Source organism: Heteronotia binoei, chromosome 1 (assembly GCF_032191835.1).
Source record: "Heteronotia binoei isolate CCM8104 ecotype False Entrance Well chromosome 1, APGP_CSIRO_Hbin_v1, whole genome shotgun sequence".
Lineage (NCBI taxonomy): Eukaryota > Metazoa > Chordata > Lepidosauria > Squamata > Gekkonidae > Heteronotia > Heteronotia binoei.
Genome location: NC_083223.1, coordinates 22,014,185 through 22,033,606, shown reverse-complemented (window position 1 = coordinate 22,033,606; position 19,422 = coordinate 22,014,185). Strand labels below are relative to the sequence as shown.

General features: G+C 48.7%; 1 protein-coding gene across 1 annotated transcript in view; it reads right to left on the bottom strand.

Moving 5' to 3' along the window:
• Nucleotides 1-292: 292 nt before the first annotated feature.
• Nucleotides 293-19,422, bottom strand: part of COL6A3 (collagen type VI alpha 3 chain) — a 176,910-nt gene continuing 157,780 nt past the window's right edge. Inside the window, 3 exon segments of the mRNA XM_060232176.1 lie at nucleotides 293-1,121; nucleotides 2,646-2,816; nucleotides 14,129-14,215. Of these exon segments, the coding sequence (XP_060088159.1) occupies nucleotides 1,081-1,121; nucleotides 2,646-2,816; nucleotides 14,129-14,215 (299 nt within the window). The 3' untranslated portion in view covers nucleotides 293-1,080.

Genomic DNA, 19,422 nt, shown 5'->3' with positions numbered 1-19,422 from the left:
ACTGGTTTGATCTTCTTCTGACTGGTTTGATCTTCTCAAGATTCTTCTCCAGCACATCTCAAAAGCATCTATTCTTCTTCACTCGGCCTTCCTTATGGTCCAGCTCTCACAGCCATTCATTACCATTACTATACCTTTCCTTAGGTTATGTAAATTGTTAACGGAGGGAATTGTGGCACCCTCTAATTCCCGAGGATCCACATCCATAGTTTTCTAATCTCTGAGGATCCACATCCTATTTGAACTGTCACAGCAGCCCTTTTGCTCTTGCTAAAGAAAAACACTCGAGACCTTCAAAATCACAATTAAACTTTATTTAAAAGTTCTTTTGTATAGAAATCCTAGAAACAAAACCACATTAAAATCAGAATCCCCACCCCTGCAAAAAATATATATAAAACACACAACAATAGAGGATTGCCAAAAACATTCTACATCGTGTTTTAAAAATTCTTTAATTCAGTCGTTGGTCCCTGCAGTGCATCCGTTATTAAGAAAGATTGCATTTTTTCCCCTAGTTTGATTGATCACATATGAGTAAAAGAGAGTTACTAAAGGGCATAATCCAGTAAGAGTGAAGGCACCATGAAAATTTGGACTGCTTGTATTTGAGAAACGGCGACTTCCTTTTTAGGTAAGGCTTTCCTTCTAAAGTTATGCTCAGTTGTGGAAATTGTAAAAGCAAGTACATGACAGTTGCAGTGATCTCTCCCCCCCCCCCCGCCCCAATTTCTTATTTTCTAATTTTTACATTGCCCAAGTTTCAGGCATAATGCCGGGATCCAAAAGGAAACTGTAGTTTGTTGAAACAAAATAGATCTGTGGTGGGTAAATAGTACGTAATGTTGGAAAGTTATTTGATTATATCCCCAGCACGTTTTAGCATTCAGTCCACAAACAATTTAGCACCATATTGATAAAAGTCGTGCAGCAAAACTCTTTCTTCAAGGTTTGCTTTGAACATGAAGCATGAGATAGCACAGTGCAAGGTAGTCTACACCCTTAGCGTCTACGAGGGCTATGTTGGCAATGGCTGACTCCTGGTTCTCTTCGAGGTATCTGTTGATGTTCTGCTCTCGTTTAAGTTTCTACTGTTGTCACAACACCAGGAATGACATGACCTGAAAAAGCAAAGAAATTTCATTAGGATTTTTTTGGTGTTACATGCCATTCAGTCACTTTCCACTTGCCACCACCCTATGAATTAATTGAGAGGGAAGGTGACATGGATATTGCTCAGGGGTGGCCAAACTATCTTAATGTAAGAGCCACATAGTATAAATATCAGATTTTTGAGAGGCACAAGACATGAACATCAGATGTTTGAGAATTGGAAGGAAGGAAGGAAGGAAGGAAGGAAGGAAGGAAGGAAGGAAGGAAGGAAGGAAGGAAGGAAGGAAGGAAGGAAGGAAGGAAGGAAGGAAGGAAGGAAGGAAGGAAGGAAGGAAGGAAGGAAGGAAAATAGATGGGAGGGAGGAGAGGTGGAAAGAAAGCAACTTTATCTTTAAATACACTTTCCAGGCTGCTGGCTGGCTTGGCCTGGATAAACAATTTAAAGAGAGAAATGCTTCTTCAAGCCGGCCAATGAGGCAGCGGGGCTTCAAGAGCCACAGAATATGTGTGGAAGCCAGTTTGGCCATACCTGGTACAGCCCAATCTCATCAAATCTGCAGAAACTACTTTCTCTGATTTCTTCCTGTTGCTTTGAAAATGGTCTTTGTGAAAAATATTCTTAATTATGTCACTACAGTAATGTTTCACTCCAAACAAATGTAGGAGGCCATGGGATGCTACTGTACAGGTAACCTACAATAATCATAATCATCTCGCTATGACATTTTTTTCTGGAGGGAGTCCATCGTTTTCATCAGATTCTCAAAGAGGTCTGTAACCTCAAAAAGGTTAAGAACCACTGCTGTAGAGGAAGGCAATGGAAAACCACCTTTGCTTCTCACATCTTGAAAACCCTTTGTTGGGGCTGCCATAAGCCAGCTGTGATGTGATGGCCCTTTACACACACACATGAATTAATCACCTCTAAAATGTCCCATTGCTGACAGCCTTGCAAACCAAAGGCAGTGGCTTCCTTTAACTGGTTAACATGTCCCCCAGGGGGCTTTCTTTTTCCTAATGCTTTCAGCTTTTCATAGCATTGTCTTTTCCACTGAGGCTTGTCTTTTCATGATGTGACCAAAGTATGATAGTCTCAGTTTGGTCATTAGATTTCACATCATACGAAAGCAAAGATTTCTGACATATAGCCTTACGCCTTCATAGAATCATAGAACCATAGAGTTGGAAGGGACCACCAGGGTCATCTAGTCCAACCCCCTGCACAATATAGGAAACTCACAAATACCTCCCCCTAAATTTACAGGATTCTCATTGCTGTCAGATGGCCATCAAGGAAGGAGAGCCCACCACCTCCTGAGGAAGCCTGTTCCACTGAGTTCTTGTATTGTGAGAAAGGGAGAAAAGTACTTCTTTCTCTACCTTCTCTATCCCATACATAATCTTGTACACCTCTATCATGTCACCCCGCAGTCGACGTTTCTCCAAGCTAAAGAGCTCCAAGTGTTTTAACCTTTCTTCATAAGGTTCATACTTCAGAATGAAGTAGTGAGGCAAAAGATGCCACCCCTTACCTAAAATGCAGGTGACTTCACATTCTTTCTGCGTGTTAAATCTGTTGTCGTTTCCACCACAGCCACCATACCAGAATCTAGTGCAACTTCTCCTCTCTGCGTCATAATACCACTTTAGGACAAAATCCCTGCAGGTCCCTTCTTCTTTTTTCAAGTCGCAAATACTTCTGGCTGTAAATTAAGTGACAAAAACAGGTTAATGCAAAGACTCGTATGTTTCTTGCTCATCTCCTCCCTCTTCATATGTTCAGAGATGCTCAACTGACTAAGAAAGTACGGTTTTCCCTTTGAAGGTGAACATACTTACAAGAATGGTGGCAGATCAGTAAAATTTTGCATTGATTTTCACGACGTGCAGTGAGCAGGATTAATGTATGACAGATTGGTAGTTGTGACATAAAAACTTCCCTATTGAATCATCAATTGACCCAAGTCTACTGCAAAAGCAAGTAACACAGAGCCTGATCAAAATGGTGGGGCCTAAATAAACAGTGCCTGCTGTACAGAGAGAGAAGAAAGAAGGGAAGTGGGGCTCTGATACCACATGGCAACATAAGGCAGCTTCCCAAGTCCATGACACAGTACAGAGAAGAAGATGGGGAATGGCTGTTCTCTTTGTGTCCCCTCCATAGCCTTCCATCTCTCTCTGCCTTTGCTGCTACTCTTCCCTCAAAGACCACAGCAGCCAACTAGTCCAACCCCCTGCACAATGCAGGAAATTCACAAATAGCCCCCCAACCCCTGTTCCAATCCTAGAAGATGGCAAAAAACCCCTCCAGGATCCCTGGCCAAACCGGCCTGGAAAAAAATTGCTTCCTAACCCCAAATGGCAATCAGCATTTCACTGGGCATATCAGAAAGGGCCACGAGGACTAAGCACCAATGCAACCCTTCCTGCCTTCGCTCTCGAGATCCGTCTAAGTCCACAGAGTCAGCCTTGCTGTCAGATGGCCATCTAGCCTCTGTTTGAAAATCTCCTTTTTTTGTCCCTCTTAGGAACCACTCTGCTGGGAAGGTCTTCCTAACAGTTAAGAGTGGTTCCTTAGAGGAACAAGAAAAAGGAGATTTTAAAAACATCTAGCCAAAAGCTCTTTCAATATAATTTCAACCCGTTGGGGACAACAGGTGAAGTCACTGTTGTTTATTAGGAAGTTTTCATCCACTCACTCATTTCCCTGTCCTTCGTTCTGCATCTTCTCTAGCTCCATCTTGCCTTTGGGGCCTTATTTCTCAACTGAGTGCCTACTGGCTCCCCCTTCTGTTCCAATCACTTTGCCTCTGTCTCTCCTTCCTGTCTCATGGACCTTTCCCCCACTCTGCACCTGAACTTTGCGTCTGTCTCTTCTCTTCTTTAATTTGAAGTTTACTGAGAATTTTTTCTTCTTCTCCTAACCAACAGTACAACATTTTAAGAGGGAAAACATATAGGCCTTTTGTGTGTGTGCACAAGACTCCACATCCAGTTTGCAGACGGAAGATGGAAAGGAAATGTCTATTACAGGATAGGGGAGTGAGGGGAAGATGGTGGCGGACAATTAATTCTTCCTCATCACTTATTCTTAATTTGTATATGGAGAGCTGGTCGCCTGCCCTGGCCGCTTTGCTTGTAAGACCCACTGTCACTTCCGCAAATTCAGAAAGCAAGCAAGTACTATTATGGCCGCAACACTTACAAATCTTTTAACAATATCTTGCAAAATGGAATTCCAATATTTTGTTTGCGGTTACAGCACTATCAACACAGAAGTAAATACTTTTTGTCAGCAGGTTTTGGGAAAAGAATCTGAATATCTGAGGTGAGATGGAAATCAGTGCAACAGAAAGATTTTCAGTGAAGTCAGAATCTTCTCACATATAACAGAGCTCTGGTGGAATGAAGAATAATTAGAACCAGGGGTGGAATTCTAGCAGGAGCTCCTTTGCATATTAGGCCACACTCCCTGATGTAGCCAATCCTCCAAGAGCTTACAAAAAAGAGCCTTGTAAGCTCTCGGAGGATTGACTACATCAGGGGGTGTGGCTTAATATGCAAAGGAGCTCCTGCCAGAATTCCACCCCTGACTAGGAGACCCCAAATAGTCCAAACAGATTCAACAGACAAGAAATCCTTCCCTAACACTGATCATCCATCAGGATGACCAACACTGATTTAGTCCCATGACTTGACTGGAAAGGATCTAAATAATACAAATTCTTCCACCATTCATAAAGAATATTAGCAGCAGCAATGCTATTAAATGGCTTGCAGGACTGGATTAACAGAAACAGTGGCAGGGGAGCCTCGGTCCTAGTTCTCTTGTGCTATTAGTTTCCTATCTTTCAAGCCAGTTCAGAGAGATCTGGGTCTTTTCTTTGGGCTCTCTGAACTAGGCAGGCTGAGGCTAGTATTACGCAAGCCAGAGGATCACCACCATCATAACAACTTAGAAGGTTTACTGCAAAGCAGACCACCGCACTGAAAACGGTCTCCCCTCGCAGATTGTCTGTCGCTCCATTTCTATTAAAGTTGGCAAACAGCTTTTAGCAACAATGGAGGGTCTTATAGAGTGAAAAGGATGGAATAAACTACTGGAGTGATGGAATAAACTACTCAGAATAAAGAGATGGAAAAATTGCAATTGGGCTATTTGTACAATCCAAGGAAAGATGTCTGCCTGAGCAGCCAACGAAATTGCAGACAGAACCTGGGAAAAAATTAAATGTAGATTGGTTATTCTATTGGTTCACGCAGGGGTCGTTTTGTAGAAAAACAGGTGGTGGAGCTCATCCAGGGATTGTTCTGCAGCTGCACCTATTATTCAATGGACAAGGTGGGGAGGAGGAGGGGGAACCCTCAGAAAGGTTCAGGAGCTGGGAGCTCCTACTGAATGAGGCCTGGGTTCACTCTAATATGAACAGTTTTCTAATGAAAGGAGAAATCTGTAAGTTAACGAATGGATAAATAAAATGTAAAATGATGGGGATGTCAAGTTCCAAAACAGCAACAACAAAAAAACCCTCAAATGATACAAAATGAACACACAGCAAATGCAGTATACTGTTTTGTAAATATGTGCCGCAGATATGAGACCAGAACTTTATAGCCCCAAACTAGACATCATTCAGCACATATGCACTCACGGGTCTCCTGTGTACACTGGAATTCCCATTTAATGGATGGAGCTGAGTCATGCTTCCCAGGGAAAGACTCAAGAACCTGCTCTCTTTGTGGAATGAATGAGAAGTTAAGCAGGGCTTTTTTTGTAGCAGGAACTCCTTTGCCTATTAGGCCACACCTCCATAATGTAGCCAATCCTCCTGGAGGTTACAGAAGGCCCTGTACTAAGAGCCCTGGAAGCTCTTGGAGGATTGGCTACATCAGGGAGGCGTGGCCTAATAGGCAAAGGAGTTCCTGCTACAAAAAAAAAAAGCCCTGGAAGTAAGTGAGCAGCACATGGAATAGATCACTGGAGTGGAACATCAGACTGAAGTTCTTCAAAGACAATTACAAAATTTTGATCATGAAAAATAAAAGGGGAATGTTAACAAGCAACAGCTTTGGCTGCAAAGTGGGGTGGTGGGAAGCAGTACTTGAGATTATTTAATATACACACAGAAAGAACAAGAATTGATCATTCTTCCAGGAATTCCACAGTCATTGTGAGTGAAGGAGTGATGATTTTAGTATTGTAAACGTAGATGAGGAAAGGAAAGGAAAAAATCAAAAGGATGCTTGCAGGGAGAAACGGGGCCTTAACTGGATGTTCTCAGCTCTACTCCATGAGGCTTAAGATTGTGTCCTTATTGCTGCACTGTTAGGCACCAACTTCTTCTTCCATTTCTGACAGGCTGCAAGGGGGAAGAAACCCAGCCTCCTACTCCCCTTTATTCCTATCAGATACACGGACAGAAAAACCCAGGGTACACGAATGTATGGGCTTCAAAGCCTCTGCCCCCACACTTACCCTAGGGGGTTGAAAGCCCCACCAAAGGTATACTGTGGCAGCAAGCCCTGAGGGCTGGGGAAATTGTCTTTCAGGCCGCAGCAGGACATGGCCTTGATGCAGTCTACTCATGGGTCAGCCGATTTGAAGAAGCCCAGCTGGTTCTCGGCAGCGTGCTCAGTAGCAGAAGCCAACCCGTCCAAGTTCCTATCAGAGATGGCCCAGAGGGGCTCTGGCTACAGGGAAAACAGGCAGTGCTGACCTGCTTAGAGAAGGCTTGGTGGGGCAGCTGGATCTTGAAAGAATTCCAAGGGAAAGGGACAGTGAGCTCGCCAATCCAAAGCAAGTATCCACTGGCCAAGAGGCCTATCGCTTCCTGGGACTGGGGTGGGCAGGTAGGACTGGCTGAGTACAGGGTTGGCCCCTCCTTTGGGGAAGCATTTAAAAGGTTTGCCTTGGAGAGTGAGATAGCTCTGGACTCAGTCCCCAGAAGAGCCAGACAATTCTGCAAAATTCACCTGGTAACTCACTGGGTGTGATCAGATGGTGGATTTTATCTGCCGTAGCCACTCCTCACCCCCAGATTTAATGTTCACACTCACACCTCTGCCCCCCACAGCCCACCTGTCCTTACCACATTGTAGGGTGGGCTGGGACCAGAGTAAATAGCTACCAGGAACTTCCCAGTAGCAAACTCCTTGGCGCAGCTCCCTGGCACATTTCTGTCCGTTTGAACAGCCATGGTGCACCATGAACATGCCGCACATGTGCGGGAGCAGTGTGAATGCTCCTCTTGTGTGTGTGCAGCCTGTGCCTCTCCCGGCAGCCAGAAGGGGGCTGTTTCATTGCCACAGCACACCTCAAAAAGCACCATCTTTTTCAAAGCTGGGAGGTGTAGTGGCCAATTCCTTACCAGATCCCACCATTCTCCAGGAATCCTGTTTCATTACTAGCTCTCACAGGAGAGATACATGCAGCTTCCTAGATCCACTTAACTTCTGGTTTCTTTTGTTTTCTCCTACCTTCTCTTCCTATCCTTTCTGTTGTTTTTTTCCAGTTTGCAATTTCACATTTTTGCATGTTTTCCCTATTCTATTGGATGAACTTTTTGAGACCCTTTTGACACTTGGGGCGTTTTTGCACTGACCTTAATCGGCAGCGACGCCCCTCTTCACTGCGCAGGATCGGCGCGGATTTCGCACTAATTGCCGCGGAGCACCCGGAAGAGCCGGAAAGTCCCGCGGCTTTTGCGGCGCAAACGGAAACCGCCAAAAACCAGTTTCCATTTGCGCCGCAAAAGCCGCGGGACTTTCCGGCTCTTCCGGGTGCTCCGCGGCAATTAGTGCGAAATCCGTGCCAATCCTGCGCGGTGAAGAGGGCGTCGCTGCTGATTAAGGTCAGTGCGAAAACGCCCTTGCTGTTTTCTCTCTGCAGACTTCTGGACTGTTTTATTCTTTAACATGAACATTTCATTTTGTCATGGGTGCTGGGGACCCTGCAGAGGAAGTTGAGTCTGACGAGGAAACTGTGCCCCTGCCACCTGCACCAGTGCCCCTGCCTCCTGCTGGAGAAGATCCCAGCCCCCCTGCCTCGCCCTCTCGGGTGGCTCGTGTGCGTGACCGCCTCCGGCAGGACCTCAGGGATCGGAGGAGGGCGGCACGCTCACAAGCAAGACGCTCCCTGAGCCCTGAGTTCTGAGAGGATTCTGGCCCTCCTAAGAGCAAGGATGCTTGAGTTATGACAGGATCCTGGCTGCCTCCCTGAGCCAGCAATTAGCCCAAACGGGCAACAGCCAGCAGAGGGCTATATAGCTGTGGGCTTTGGGAGGAGGCTTTGTGGAAGCAACTAGTCATCTCCCTGACATCCTAGCATCCACTCCGGCTTGACTTTGGTTCCTGACTCCCTGACTTTGGCTTTTGACTTCTGGACTCCCTGACCTCAGCTTCTGGACCTCGGACCTGCGATACTTGTACACTGATTTGGATTTGGCGCCTCAGACCCTCCTGCTTACTGGCTACAGACCTCGGACTGCCTCTGGACTTTGCCTGACCCGGCCCCAGCCGTGACAGATTGCTTCCACCAGACAAACACCCACTCCACAGGATGGATGCTGAAGCAAGTGAAACCACAGAACTACTGGCTGCGCTCCAAGCCCAGGTACAGCAGCTAACACAGGCAGTAGTGCACTTGCAGCAACAACCTGCGGCCAGTGCTCCAGCCAAGTGCCCAGTTCCCCCACCTGACAGATTTGGGGGTGCCGTGGAAGAATTTCCTGCCTTCCTAGCACAGTGTCGGCTGTACTTTGAACTGAGAGCACGGGACTTCCTCAATGACAAGACAAAGGTGTGTTTCATCATCAGTCTGTTAAAGGGGCAGGCGGCCAAATGGGCCACACCCTTGCTTGTCGCATCCTCTCCCCTACTAACTAATTACCAAGGGTTTGAGGCCCACCTGTCTGCTGCTTTCTCTAGCCCAGTCCAAGCAGCCACAGCCAACCGGAAGATCAGGGCACTGAAACAAGGCAAATCCTCGGTGGCTCAGTATGCCACCGAATTCAAGCTCCTGGCCCAAGACTTGGCGTGGAATGAGGCTGCCCAGATGGACCAGTTTACCGAGGGGTTGGCAGAGGAGGTCCTGGATGAACTGGCCAGGGTGGAGCCACCACCCACGCTTCAACAACTTATCACCCTCTGCCTCCGCATCGATGGCCGCCTGGAAAGTCGCCGCCAAGCCAAGACCAGAGGGCGCCAGCTCCCTGCGCCGTGCCACTTGGCTCCTCGCCCATCCTCAGCTCGTACCAGCGCCGAGGACGAGCCTATGCGGCTTGGAGCTGCTCGACCCTGCCTGACCCCAGTGGAAAAGGCCAGACGCCGCACACAGAATCTGTGCCTCTACTGCGGCACGGCAGGCCACTATGCCTCTGGCTGCCCTGCTAAGCATCAGATACCCGGGCCTTCACCGCCACCGCCGCCAAAAGGGCAGCCCCAGGCGTAAGTGGACCCCCCAGCCTGGGGCGACTAGCTGGGTCCTCCGAACAGCGGGCTGATACCCCGGGCCCGTTCCTGCTACCAGTCAAACTCCGTCTGCCTGACGAAAGCTGGCTGTTCGTGTATGCCATGCTGGACTCGGGAGCAGCCCACTGTTTTATAGATGCCGCCTTTGTAAAACAGCACCAGATCCCGGTGCAGACAAAAGAGACTCCGTCGCTGGTGGAGGCTATTGACGGGCGCCTCCTCCGTTCTGGGCCTGTCACCCAGGAGACCTGTCCCATCACCTTCCACGTCCAGCAGCACCAAGAACAGCTGCAGTTTAATGTCGCCCGCATGCCTCGCTTCCCACTGATTCTGGGCCTTTCCTGGCTGAAGCTGCACAACCCCATCGTGTACTGGGCCCAGCAGGAACTACGTTTCCAAGACCCATGCCCCCATCTGACTCCTCCCACCACTCTGGCAGCTGGCATCCCGAGTGGTGGTCCTCAGCTCCCTCAGAAGTATGCGGATTTCGCCGATGTCTTCGAAGAGACGGGAGCGGATCAGCTTCCCCCTCACCGGCCCTATGACTGTGCCATTGACTTGGTACCTGGGGCACCACTCCCGGTGGGGCGTCTGTACCCAATGTCGGAGCCTGAGTTGGCCGCTCTGCGAGACTTCCTAGATAAGAACCTGAAACGCGGCTTCATCCGACCCTCAACCTCTCCCCTGTCTGCTCCAGTCCTCTTCGTGAAGAAGAAAAGTGGGGAGCTCCGGCTGTGCAATGATTACCGGGCCCTGAACAAGATCACCATCCGCGACCGGTACCCTCTACCACTGATCCCTGAACTCTTGGATCGCTTAAAAGGGGCCCAAATCTATACCAAGCTGGACCTCCGTGGAGCGTACAATTTGGTGCGCATACGACCTGGAGACGAATGGAAGACCGCATTTGGGACCCGGTACGGGCAGTACGAGCACCTGGTGATGCCCTTCGGATTGACCAACGCCCCCGCTGTCTTCCAGAGGTTCATGAACGACATATTCCGGGACCTGCTCGACCGCTTCGCAATCATATATCTAGATGACATCCTAATTTACTCCCGCAATCCTGCCCAGCACGCCGAGCACGTCCGCCAGGTCCTGCAGCGCCTACGAACCCATGGCCTCTACGCCAAGCTGGAGAAGTGCGACTTCGACCTGCGCTCTGTCGAGTTCCTCGGTCACATTGTGTCCCCGCAAGGGATCCTCATGGACCCGAAAAAAGTAGAAGCGGTCCTGACCTGGCAGGCTCCTCAGAATCGCAAAGACCTGCAGCGATTCCTTGGTTTTGCCAACTACTATCGGCAATTCATCCCGGCCTATGCCTCCCTGACAACACCCCTGACTCAACTACTCCGCCCCAAAGAACCCTTCTGCTGGTCCCCAGAGGCCGATAACGCCTTCTCCACCCTGAAGACCCGTTTTGCCACCGGGCCACTCCTGAGATACCCTGACCCCCAGCTTCCCTTTACGGTGGAAGCTGATGCCTCCAACGTGGCCCTGGGAGCAGTGCTGTCCCAGCGCGAGGAGCCGTCTCAGCCACTCCAGCCCTGTGCCTATTACTCGCGCCAGCTCACGGCTGCGGAAAGGAACTATACCATCTGGGAGAGGGAGTTGCTCGCGATCAAGGCGGCTTTTGAGGTTTGGAGGCACTACCTCGAAGGGGCTCGCCACCCTGTTCAAGTGCTCACTGACCACCGGAACCTAGAGCACCTCCAGACCACCCGCCGTCTTAACCAGCGCCAGATCCGGTGGTCCCTATTCTTCTCTCGCTTTGACTTCCGGATCTCCTACATCCCCCATACCCAGAACCGGAAAGCAGACACGCTGTCCCGGAAACCGGAATACGCCCCTGCTTCAACTGAGGCCACGCCCGCTGCTCCCATCCTGCCGCCCTCAGTATTTGCAGCCACCTCCACTTCACCCACACTCGTGGAGGACATTCGTGCTAGCCAGGCCAACGATCCCTGGGTCCAGCAACACCTCCAGGCACTCCAAGACGACTCAGCAGGCGAGTTCACGACTCGAGGCGGTCTCTTGCTACACCGCGAACGCCTCTATGTGCCGCCCGGGCCCTTGCGGGCAGAAGTGCTACGCCTGACTCATGACTCGTTACCCGCCGGGCACTTTGGACAGCATAAGACCACCCACTTGCTGACGCGAGAATTCTGGTGGCCACGAGTGCGCTCCGATGTTGCCCGCTATGTCAGCTCCTGTGATGTCTGTCGGCGGGCCAAAGACGTCCCGGCCAAACCCTCGGGGTTGTTACAGCCCTTGTCCGCACCCTCAGGACCCTGGGACACCATCTCGATGGACTTCATTACAGAACTCCCACGATCCAAAGGTCAGACTTGCATCTTGGTGGTCGTCGACCTATTTACCAAGATGGCCCACTTCATTCCGTGTCCGAAACTTCCCACAGCTCAGGAGACAGCCCAGCTCTACCTGCAACACATCTTTCGTCTGCACGGACTCCCAGCCCACCTGATCTCAGACCGGGGCCCCCAGTTCTCCTCTCGGTTCTGGCAAGCCCTCCATTCCAGCCTGGGTACTCGAGTGCACCTGTCCTCAGCCTACCACCCACAGACTGATGGTTAGACAGAGCGCACCAATGCCACGCTAGAGCAATATATCCGCTGTTACACCTGCTACCAGCAGGACGACTGGACCAGTCTGTTGCCTCTAGCGGAGTTTGCATACAACAACGCGGTCCACTCGTCCACCCAAATGACCCCGTTTGCTGCAACCTACGGGTACCACCCTCGGTTCTTCCCGGCGATCCTGCCACCCACGAATGTCCCCGCCGTCGAGGCCTACCTGCAAGAACTCCGCGCCAGCCAAGACTTGCTCCGGGAGCAGCTACAGCGGGCCAAGGAAGCCTATAAACTGGCTGCGGACCGGAAGAGGCAGGAAGGCCCCCCAATCCAGCCAGGGGATCAGGTGTGGCTCTCAACTCGCTACCTGCGCCGGCCTGGTCGGTCTCACAAGCTGGATGCGCGGTTCATTGGACCCTACCCCGTCACGGACCGAATAAACCCCGTCGCCTTCAGGCTCCAGTTGCCACCCCACCTCCGCATTCACCCTGTGTTCCATCGCTCCCTCCTTGTTCCAGCTGCACCCCCTGACCCAGCTCGGCCTCCTTGCCCACCGCCGCCACCACCGGTGTTGGTGGATGACGAGGAAGAATATGAGGTGCGCCAGATCCTGGACTCCCGGTACCATCGTGGAGGCCTCCAATACCTGGTGGACTGGGAGGGATATGGCCCAGAAGACCGGTCTTGGGAGCCCGAGGACAATCTTCATGCCCCGGACTTGGTGCACCGGTTCCACAACGACCACCCCGACCTTCCAGGTCCCTCGACGGAGGGGGGCCCTGGGGGGGGGGGATAGTGTCATGGGTGCTGGGGACCCTGCAGAGGAAGTTGAGTCTGACGAGGAAACTGTGCCCCTGCCACCTGCACCAGTGCCCCTGCCTCCTGCTGGAGAAGATCCCAGCCCCCCTGCCTCGCCCTCTCGGGTGGCTCGTGTGCGTGACCGCCTCCGGCAGGACCTCAGGGATCGGAGGAGGGCGGCACGCTCACAAGCAAGACGCTCCCTGAGCCCTGAGTTCTGAGAGGATTCTGGCCCTCCTAAGAGCAAGGATGCTTGAGTTATGACAGGATCCTGGCTGCCTCCCTGAGCCAGCAATTAGCCCAAACGGGCAACAGCCAGCAGAGGGCTATATAGCTGTGGGCTTTGGGAGGAGGCTTTGTGGAAGCAACTAGTCATCTCCCTGACATCCTAGCATCCACTCTGGCTTGACTTTGGTTCCTGACTCCCTGACTTTGGCTTTTGACTTCTGGACTCCCTGACCTCGGCTTCTGGACCTCGGACCTGCGATACTTGTACACTGATTTGGATTTGGCGCCTCAGACCCTCCTGCTTACTGGCTACAGACCTCGGACTGCCTCTGGACTTTGCCTGACCCGGCCCCAGCCGTGACACATTTCATGTTTTGCCAAGCCTAGACAAGCGGTTCAGTCCTAAGAAACTCTTATTTTTAACCAAACAGAAATTGTGCTAGCTGTCATTTCTTTGAAACAAGGGTGTGCTTTACATCTCCATGGCGGTTATTCAGCACAGTCAACTTTAGTGGCCTTAACTAGATGCTTGAACGCTTTCCTCGGTAAAGACTGTGTCAACATTCTGGCCCTTGTCATGTCTTAATTGGTGACCTGAGCTTTGGGACAACATTTGTGAAGCTCTTTTACATGTATTCAGGCGAGGAACAATCTATGAAAATATGAAGCTGCCTTATTTCACATCAGACCATTGCTCTGCCTTGACCAGGCTAGACAACGATGACTGCCAACAGCAGCACTCCAGGGTCTTTTCTAGCATCTGCTGCCTGTGACCTTTTAGGCGGGAAATTCAGTGTTTAAATTGGAAACCTTCAGCATGCAAAGAACTACAACTGAGGCCCCATTCTCCAGGGATTCTGCTCTCACAGGGAAGATATATACACCTTCCTAGATCCAGTTAACTTCTGGTTTCTTTTGTTTTCTCCTACCTTCTCTTCCTATCCTTTTTGCTGTTTTTTCCAATTTCCTTCTGAAAATTTTTCTCCTGGATAACTTCATCTTGAGCACTTTCTGTCCTGTAAATGTTGAGACCAGATACTTTACTGTAGAGCCTGCTGCCTAGTAAGGAGCATTCAAAACCAGGCTTCACAGCTCTGTTGTAAATCCTTGAAAAGCCTCTACTGTGCCTTATTTTTCCCTTACCAACATCAAGTTGTTCAAAGACACAAATGGAAAATCCTCACTGAAGCTGTTTGGACATCCCTCGCGTTGTGTATTGAGAGCTTTGAGCAAGCACCCATTATGTCAGAGGCTCCTCACGGCTGCTGTCAGATTGGCCGCTTTTGCTGAGCCAGCCAATCAGGTAACATCTATAGTATAACGCCCATAAAAGGAAAGATTCCGAGTGCCTGTATTCTGATTGGTTTGTTAATTGCTGGGGGTGGGTTTGAGGGTTGGGTTTCTGTGTATTTAGCTGCGGCTTGGTGTGGAAGTGTGTGCTTGTTTTGGGTTCAATAAAGAACTATGCTGAAATCACTGTAGCGTCCAAACCTACTACTTAACACCTAGCCTCTTTTGGAACAAACAATTCTTATACTTCAATCAGGGCTGGCCCTGCCACTAGACAAACCAGGCAATTGCCTAGGGTGTCGGCCTTCTGGGAGCAAGCATGTGACTCAGTGACATTATCAGTGCGGGGGTGGGGGCAGAAGTTAGCTTTGCCTAGGGTGCCAGACAGTCTAGGGCTGATCCTGTCTTCATTATATGTCCATAGTTATTGGTTGACTGTGAATTTCCAGTTACTGGTTAAATTCAATAACCTATAGTTAGATGACCATCTGTGTAGTCTGGGATACTTGAATGTACTATTGAGTAGCTAAAGACTGATGAGACCCATCAGGGGCCATGAGTATCATCCCTAATTCCCCTCCTTTGACCCACAGTTATTTGCAGGGGTAGAATTCTAGCAGGAGCTCCTTTGCATATTAGGCCACACACCCCAGATGTAGCCAATCCTCCAAGAACTTATAAAAAAGAGCCTTGTGAGCTCTTGGAGGATTGGCTACATCAGGCGTGTGTGACCTAATATGCAAAGGAGCTCCTGCTAGAATTCCACCCCTGGTTATTTGAGAAATGTTGATGCTGCTGCTCTAAGGAAACTGCTAGTTGGAAAGACTGGCCGGAAACACTTCTCTCTCTGCCTATTAGAACAGCGATATGTAATGTTACAAGAATAATCTCTAATGCCAAAGAGGCCTAATATTTGTCAGGGTGAGGCACTAGAAACTGACTTTGCAACTAGTCCTTCTCTCTCTTACGAGGCGAGCCCACCCACCTGAAACTCCATCCCATGTAGACTTCACCTGTAGGTATGTTTATTCAGACTGGAAATCTCACGGTGTTCAAGAGGCTTAGGCCCAAGTCAGAAGCCCTGCTCTGTTTACATGGTGAGGCAGTGAATGTACATGAATCCTGCATACGTGTGCATGCATCTGTTTGTATGAAAGAGCCAACATGTGTTCAAGTCACATGTGAAAGCAGGGGTTAGCCATGGCTCCTGCACAAATGTGGGGTTTAAATCACATGTTCAGCTATACATGCATTGGATCACTGTGTGTAACTTAAGAATTATTCCACAGACATACAAAGAAGAACCAGATGTACACTGCACATAGATTGCACATGCAGTCAGGGTAACCAGGGCCAGCCCTGCCACTAGGCAAACTAGGTGATTGCCTAGGGCGCCGGCCTTCTGGGGGTGCCAAATTGGCACTCCGCCCATGTCACTCTGTGACGTTATTAGTGCAGGGGGACACCAGAAGTTAGCCTTGCCTAGGGTGCCAGAGAGTCTAAGGTCAACTCTGAGGGTAGCTTGCTTCCGGGATCAGTGCGGATATCTGCTCTCCCTTCTCAAAATGAGCCCTTAACCACTAATGTTATGCACAACGAATGTCCATGGTGTGCATAACAGAGAATTATCTAATGATCATACAAAATTATCTAATGTGTCATACAAAGATCAAGTGCATCTCAATGATGCCTGGCTCCAGATTAATGGATGCCAATGAGGAAGGGAAATGTAACTGAACAGCCTTACCTGTATTTTCCTCCTTCTAACTACCTATTTGCAAGAATGCCTTTCTATTGATAGTTTTGCTACTGCAACGCATATATGCATATGCAGACCGACGGCTGATAGGATGGGTGTCCTTGCTCTTGCCTCCAACAACCTGAGAAATATGCTCCAGTTTAATGGAAATGTCAGGGGGAAAATGCAAACAGGGAAATGCAAAATTAAGATTCCCAAATAAATTGTCCTGGTAGGACCTGACCAATAACCGCTACAGGAACCAGAAGGTGTTTCATGACTACTCTTAGAAAAAGTGAAAGATTTAGTTCAATTATTATATGATACAAAGAACCAGAGCTTTTTTTTGAGCAGGAACTCACAGGAATGCACTTCCAGCTGGCTTGGCATCAGGGGTGTGGCCTAATATGCAAATGAGACACTATTGGGTCTTTTCTACAAAAAAGCCCTGTGTGAAACAAAAGTGACATCATGGGGTGTGGTCTAATAGGAAAATGAATTCGTGCCGGGCTTTTTATACCAAAAAAGTCCTGCAAAGAACTCAAAACTATATTCTGCAACAGGCACTCCATCTGTTCGTTATAGGTCTATTTCTCTTACACCTGAATTTTCCTGTTTCTCTTTCCCTGTTTTTGTCCCAGTCTTTTTGTGTTGCGCCCATCCTTATTGCAGACAGCTGTTCTATTTATTCCAGAGACCTCATGCTTTTTAACTAGAAAATCCTCAAAGCAGTTTATGATGCTTTAAAAACTACATTAACTGTACTTTCACTTGATTTTGAAATGTCCACTGCTTTCAATGGAACAGCCAAAAGATGACATATAAGTGTATCAGATAAAGATGACATATAAATGCATCCAACAAAGTGCAGGCATGCTCGTTTGACTTGCAGTGGGAATGAAGGATGCGCAGTGGATACCCGGCTCTGAAGTAAAGGCTTGACTGTGCTTAGGGAGCAAGGGAGATGAAGCCACCTAGCTGGGATGGGAGGAATGTTACCTGGCTTCTCAGTAACGGACAAGTAAGCAGACAATAACAGCAACAAGCAAAAAAAGACTTGTCTGGAAGCTCACCAAGGCAGCAGTGCCACAAGAATCTTTGCAAACACTCAAGAGAGCAGCTTTCAAAATGGAAGTTCCTTGCTCTGCCATGCATATTAATCTCATCTTCTTGGGCACTGTCAAATCAGTGGAGTAGTCTGCTGTGAAGTGGAGGTGCCCTGTCACTCTAATGTTCAAGAGATGCCTTGGATACTTCTCAGTGCTCTGGGGAGACAGTGTGACCTTCCTTGGTCTCTTTAGTAAATATCAGAATCAATTTCTGGGGAGCCAACTCAGTCATCTAATTAGTGACAAGCCCTGGCTACTCATCAACTGCTGGAGAGATCTACCAGGCTTCTTTTGGCCCTGGCAATACTGGCTTCATGATTGTTTTCTTCTTCTTCCTTTTGGAGGCAGAGTGGTGAATACAAAAATAGAGATACCTTCATGGAGGTGTTAGCCACAGTTCTCGAAACCTTTGCATGTTGATAACTTTGGTGCAGGTGTTCAGATACAAAAAAAGGTTGGAAACTGCTTAGCTTTCCATTCCTTTTTCCTTCGCTCTAGGTATGTTTTCTCTTTTGCTCTTAATCTGTATGGTAACGTCATCCAGAAAAACTCCAAAGATCTTGGAATTTGAAAAGTCTGGCAGCCAATTCCACATCCTAGCTATGAAACCAGAGGTTCCAAAGCACCCAAACAGCATTGCTTTCTATTGCATTTAATCGATAAAAGAGATGAAGAACAGAGAACGAATTTTTCCAGGTCCCCCTGAACTGTTCTAGGAAGTTAGGCTAAGAGGATGCTAACTCCTTCATCCAAAGGTAGATTACCCGAGCAAAGTAACTGGAGATTTAACAGCTGTAGGAGAACCACACTTTAGTGTTGGCTCTAAGGACTTACTATCCCTTGACAAAGTCAATGCTACTGGACTCCAACTTTGTTCTAAAGGCAATATGGCTATAGAAGCTCTCTGAAAGTTATCTGATATGGCATAGTGCAAACATGGAACTAGGGATTCTTGCAGGAACTTTATGTAATATTCATCTGCTATAGAGAATTCAGGATATGCAAGCCAGCATAATGGGAAGGCATTCTGTGGGTTACTATCTAGGGGCTTTGAATGTGTTCTCTTCCCACAGAGAGCTCCTCTCCTCTTCATGGGAGCAATCCTCCAAGAGCTCTGGTCAACAATAACCACAAGCTCCACTTCCCTCTCTGAAACTGGTTTGAACTTTGGAGAAGTGGTCCCCTAGAGAACAATTAGTCCGATGTTTCTAGCAGAGGTTGTAATTGGTCCTGTATGGAATCACCTGACTCACAGACTGGAAGGAGAGAGAGATCTGAAAGTTGAAGATGAGAGACAATGGGATCTGAGATCTGAATCGTGACATGGCTTTGAGAGAGACCTCAGTGTGTGTCTGACCTTGTGGAATTTCTCTCTTCTTTCAAAAGGAACTTATTTGGCCTGCCTCTCAAGGGAGTTTTTTCAAGACACCCTCTGCAAGTTCACTTCCCTTAAAGAGGATTTCTTTTTGGCAATTTACAACAAGCATAGGTCTATGGTGGAAGGGAAAGGCGTATCTGGGACCCCAAGATATTCAAAGGGGAGGGGGAAGTTTTTGTCAGAGGCAGTACTTAATCCTGATCCAGGTCAGGTTGGGCAAATCCAAGATGGAGGCTTGCACCACTGACATGATGCTGCCTTACAATTAATCAGACCATTGGTCTATCGCTGTCAATATTGCCTACTTAGACTAGCAGCAGCTCTCCAGAGTATCAAGCTGAGGTCTTTTATCACACTTACGTGCTCACTTACTTGCTGGGGATTGAACTTGAGATCTTTTGCATGTGAAGCAGATGCTCTACCACTAAGCCACAGCCCCCCCCCATAATTGCACCAACAAGTCACAACTGACTCATGGGGGCCCTTCAAGAGGTTTTCAAAGCAAGAGATGAGCAGAGGTGGTTGGCCATTGCCTTCCTCTGCACAGCAACCCTGGTGGTCTTCCATGCAAACACTAACCATGGCCAACCCTACTTAGCCTCTGATGGAGCTTGGGCTGGTCTGAGCTATTCAGGATGCTCTGAAGGGGCACTGTGGCTGATTCCTCCCACTCCAGTGGCCCCTGCTTCTGCGATAGGTGGGAATGAG